The sequence below is a fragment of the Coregonus lavaretus genome, assembly GCF_964263955.1.
Source record: "Coregonus lavaretus genome assembly, chromosome: 12".
NCBI classification, from domain to species: domain Eukaryota; kingdom Metazoa; phylum Chordata; class Actinopteri; order Salmoniformes; family Salmonidae; genus Coregonus; species Coregonus lavaretus.
The window spans coordinates 3,959,283-3,965,344 of record NC_139999.1 but is presented as its reverse complement, the minus strand read 5'-3'; the positions used below and the strand labels follow the sequence as shown (position 1 = coordinate 3,965,344).

Below are 6,062 nucleotides of genomic sequence, written 5' to 3'. Positions count from 1 at the left end.
GGAGGCCTCCTCTCTCTAGAGCAGATTGAAAGGCTTGGAGCGGAGTGGGAGGCCCCCTCTCTCTAGAGCAGATTGAAAGGCTTGGAGCGGAGTGGGAGGGCCCCCTCTCTAGAGCAGGAGGAGGCTGCTAGATGGAGAGGATAGGTGAGAGACAGGGTCAAAATAGACCTGTATTCAAGTACTATTAGAAATCATTTCAAATACTTTATCTGTGCTTGATTGAGCTTGCCTGGCTTAAATGGAACCAATAGAAAAGTTCCAAAAACACAAACCCCGCCCATCTGGCACTTCAGGCAAGCTAAAGCAAACGCTCCTGTAAATAGTGTACCAATGAGACTTACATATTCACTTTTCCTACAGCCGTCAGTCCCATTGGTGGTGGGAGTATAAATAGGGTCTGGCTGGATAATGGTGGCCTGCCCATTCCCATTCCCAGTCCCAGTTCCGTTCTTCTGCTTATCTCCTTTGACCACGGTGGGCGGAGGGTGAGCTCCTCCCTCCCCAGGCAGCGCCACCTCCCCCACCCCAAGAGCCTCTTCCTTGTAGGTCTTCATGAAGACAGACATGGCCTGGAGCTGGTGGGGGAACAAAGACCGACAATGGAAATAACCTTTCAGGCTATATGATGTATAGTCCATCCTCAACTATGTTTAATGAATGTAATGTTTATTACTGCTGGTGCAGCTTAATATGTATTAATAAATATCAAATCGTGTCAAAAGAAATGATGGGTATCCATCTGCGCTCTTTAAATATCCTTTATATCAAATAGTGTCTGTTACAGGTGTGTGGGTTTGAAAATAATCTGACCGATGAGATACATTTTTAAAGATTTTAGTCATTTAGCAGACGCTCTAATCCAGAGCGACTTACAGGAGCAATTAGAGTTAAGTGCCTTGCTCAAGGGCACATCGACAGATTTTTCACCTAGTCGGCTCGGGGATTAGAACCAGCGACCTTTCGGTTACTGGCACAACGCTCTTAACCACTAAGCTACCTGCCGCCCAGGTGGAGCACACTATCAAAAATGTGGACAAATCCAAAAAAATGGAGGCTTAAATGCTAAAATATAGAGGATTTATTTATAATTTATTTGGACAAGAAGCATATCAAATCAAAATCTAACCTGGTCCTCTGACAGAGGCCTGTGGCACTGGGAGGGGTCCTGATCGTAGACAGGTAGCTGCCTCATCAGCTGCCTGCGCCGGTACATCGCTCCCTCAGTCCCTGCTACAGGACGCTTTTCCTCCGGGAGCAACTCCATGTACAGCATGGCCTGGAAAGGGGAGGGGGCAGAGCGAGAGAATAGCGGAGAGAGAGAGGAGAGAGGAGAGAGGAAGAGAGAGAGGAGAGAGGAGAGAGAGATAAAGGAGAGAGGAGAGAGGAGAGAGGAGAGAGGGATAAATGAGAGAGATAGAGGAGAGAGAGACAGTGAATCCCAAACCACCCCCTCGCCCATATCAACTCGCGCTGAGGGCCCTCCGTTGTCACGTGTTGCTGACAAAACTCTGAGGGAGACTTCCAGAGAGTGGTGAGGGGCTCCATAAACCCATCAACTTCGGACTTGAATGATGCAATTAATGTTCCACTTTTAAATAATAAAACAAGCATGAAACTCAAATGAACAAATCCCCCCTGTCATTTTACAAGATATACACTGAGTATACCAAACATTAGGAACACCTTCCTAATATTGAGTTACAACCGCAACAATAGAACCAAATCTAATGTGTTCAGACAAGTATTTTTTAAACTGTCACTTTTAGGAGCTGGTTCCTGTAATACACTTGAGAGTATGCTTGATCTAAACGCTAGTTGGTCTTGATCTAAACGGCAGTTTGTCTTGATCTAAACGCTAGTTGGTCTTGATCTAAACGGCAGTTTGTCTTGATCTAAACGCTAGTTGGTCTTGATCTAAACGCTAGTTGATCTTGATCTAAACGCTAGTTGGTCTTGATCTAAACGGCAGTTTGTCTTGATCTAAACGCTAGTTGGTCTTGATCTAAACGGTAGTTGGTCTTGATCTAAACGCTAGTTGGTCTTGATCTAAACGCTAGTTGGTCTTGATCTAAACGGTACAGTTGGTCTTGATCTAAACGGTAGTTGGTCTTGATCTAAACGCTAGTTGGTCTTGATCTAAACGCTAGTTGGTCTTGATCTAAACGCTAGTTGGTCTTGATCTAAACGCTAGTTGGTCTTGATCTAAACGGTACAGTTGGTCTTGATCTAAACGGTAGTTGGTCTTGATCTAAACGGTAGTTGGTCTTGATCTAAACGGTAGTTGGTCTTGATCTAAACGGTACTGTTGGTCTTGATCTAAACGGTACAGTTGGTCTTGATCTAAACGGTACAGTTGGTCTTGATCTAAACGGTACAGTTGGTCTTGATCTAAACGGTACAGTTGGTCTTGATCTAAACGGTACAGTTGGTCTTGATCTAAACGCTAGTTGGTCTTGATCTAAACGCTAGTTGGTCTTGATCTAAACGCTAGTTGGTCTTGATCTAAACGGTACAGTTGGTCTTGATCTAAACGGTAGTTGGTTTTGATCTAAACGGTAGTTGGTCTTGATCTAAACGCTAGTTGGTCTTGATCTAAACGCTAGTTGGTCTTGATCTAAACGGTAGTTGGTCTTGATCTAAACGGTAGTTGGTCTTGATCTAAACCTAGTTGGTCTTGATCTAAACGCTAGTTGGTCTTGATCTAACGGTAGTTGGTCTTGATCTAAACCTAGTTGGTCTTGATCTAAACGCTAGTTGGTCTTGATCTAAACGGTACAGTTGGTCTTGATCTAAACGGTAGTTGGTCTTGATCTAAACGGTACAGTTGGTCTTGATCTAAACGGTACAGTTGGTCTTGATCTAAACGGTACAGTTGGTCTTGATCTAAACGGTACAGTTGGTCTTGATCTAAACGGTACAGTTGGTCTTGATCTAAACGGTACAGTTGGTCTTGATCTAAACGGTACAGTTGGTCTTGATCTAAACGGTACAGTTGGTCTTGATCTAACCTGTAGTTGGTCTTGATCTAAACGCTAGTTGGCTTGATCTAAACGCTAGTTGGTCTTGATCTAAACGGTACAGTTGGTCTTGATCTAAACGGTAGTTGGTCTTGATCTAAACGGTAGTTGGTCTTGATCTAAACGGTACAGTTGGTCTTGATCTAAACGGTACAGTTGGTCTTGATCTAAACGGTACAGTTGGTCTTGATCTAAACGGTACAGTTGGTCTTGATCTAAACGGTACAGTTGGTCTTGATCTAAACGGTACAGTTGGTCTTGATCTAAACGGTACAGTTGGTCTTGATCTAAACGGTACAGTTGGTCTTGATCTAAACGGTACAGTTGGTCTTGATCTAAACGGTACAGTTGGTCTTGATCTAAACGCTAGTTGGTCTTGATCTAAACGCTAGTTGGTCTTGATCTAAACGCTAGTTGGTCTTGATCTAAACGGTCAGTTGGTCTTGATCTAAACGGTACAGTTGGTCTTGATCTAAACGGTAGTTGGTCTTGATCTAAACGGTAAGTTGCTTGATCTAAACGGTACAGTTGGTCTTGATCTAAACGGTACAGTTGGTCTTGATCTAAACGGTACAGTTGGTCTTGATCTAAACGGTACAGTTGGTCTTGATCTAAACGGTACAGTAGGTCTTTGACTAGTTCTTTATGTGACTGACTCCACTGTAGTCAGCAGCAGCTATAGCTGGCTTTGGAAGCTGAGATTGGTTCCTTTAACACTGAGCTATACCCAACGGCTGCTTCCCAAATGGCACCCTATACCCTATGTGGTGCACTACTTTAGACCAGAGAATGGCACCCTATCCCCTATGTGGTGCACTACTTTAGACCAGAGAATGGCACCCTATCCCCTGTGTGGTGCACTACTTTAGACCAGAGAATGGCACCCTATCCCTATGTGGTGCACTACTTTAGACCAGAGAATGGCACCCTATACCCTATGTGGTGCACTACTTTAGACCAGAGAATGGCACCCTATCCCCTATGTGGTGCACTACTTTAGACCAGAGAATGGCACCCTATCCCCTATGTAGTGCACTACTTCAGACCAGAGCCCTACGGTAGGCAGCCGTGGCGTGTTTACCTTCCCAGTAGCGGAGAAACAGAACCTCTACTCCAGTGGTTCCCAACCTTTTTTCGGTTACTGTACCACCAACTGAATTTTCCTCTGCCCGGAGTACCCCTGAAGTACCCCCTCTTGTGCATTTTACCAGTAGGCCTCTATGGTCTCATGAGTCTTCTCAAGTACCCCCCTGTGGATAGACTGAGTACCCCCAGGGGTCCTATTACCCTGGTTTGGAACCACTGCTCTAATCTACAGGGTCCCTGTTAGGGAACAGAGCACAGAGAGGTCCTTTCACACTGTAGTTCCCTGAGGCCCTTCTCCCTGTGCTGCCCCATACACAGCCACACCGCAGCGGACTGCGTTACCCACGCTGCAACACTGCCTCTTTGTTATTAACAGAACAGCCTTTATGATGGTGTTCAACATCACCACTTTATAAGTAACGTTATATGACAAATAACCTTCTTGGCAGATGTTTATATTTTTGTATTTGTTAGAGCACACACACCACACACACACACACACACACACACACACACACACACACACACACACACACACACACACACACACACACACACACACACACACACACACACACACACACACACACACACACACACACACACACACACACACACACACACACACACACACACACACACACACACACACACACACACACACACACACACACACACACACACACACACACACACACACACACACACACACACACACACACACACACACACACACACACACACCACACACACACACACACACACACACACACACACACACACACACACACACACACACACACACACACACACACACACACACACACACACACACACACACACACACACACACACACACACACACACACACACACACACACACACACACACACACACTCACACACACACACACACACACACACACACACACACACACACACACACACACACACACACACACACACACACACACACACACACACACACACACACACACACACACACACACACACACACACACACACACACACACACACACACACACACACACACACACACACACACACACACACACACACACACACACACACACACACACACACACACACACACACACACACACACACACACACACACACACACACACACACACACACACACACACACACACACACACACACACACACACACACACACACACACACACACACACACACACACACACACACACACACACACACACACACACACACACACACACACACACACACACACACACACACACACACACACACACACACACACACACACACACACACACACACACACACACACACACACACACACACACACACACACACACACACACACACACACACACACACACACACACACACACACACACACACACACACACACACACACGACACACACACACACACACACACACACACACACACACACACACACACACACACACACACACACACACACACACACACACACACACACACACACACACACACACACACACACACACACACACACACACACACACACACACACACACACACACACACACACACACACACACACACACACACACACACACACACACACACACACACACACACACACACACACACACACACCACACACACACACACACACACACACACACACACACACACACACACACACACACACACACACACACACACACACACACACACACACACACACACACACACACACACACCACACACACACACACACACACACACACACACACACACACACACACACACACACACACACACACACACACACACACACACACACACACACACACACACACACACACACACACACACACACACACACACACACACACACACACACACACACACACACACACACACACACACACACACACACACACACACACACACACACACA

General features: G+C 46.1%; 1 protein-coding gene across 1 annotated transcript in view; it reads right to left on the bottom strand.

Annotated features, from left to right (window-relative positions):
• Positions 1-62: 62 nt before the first annotated feature.
• The window catches only part of LOC311138291 (LIM and cysteine-rich domains protein 1-like), a gene marked incomplete at both ends in the record, with an annotated part of 29,754 nt that continues 23,754 nt past the window's right edge, over positions 63-6,062 (bottom strand). Inside the window, 3 exons of the mRNA XM_084172972.1 lie at positions 63-127; positions 329-575; positions 1,127-1,276. Of these exons, the coding sequence (XP_084029098.1) occupies positions 63-127; positions 329-575; positions 1,127-1,276 (462 nt within the window). The remainder of the gene's footprint in view (positions 128-328; positions 576-1,126; positions 1,277-6,062) is intronic.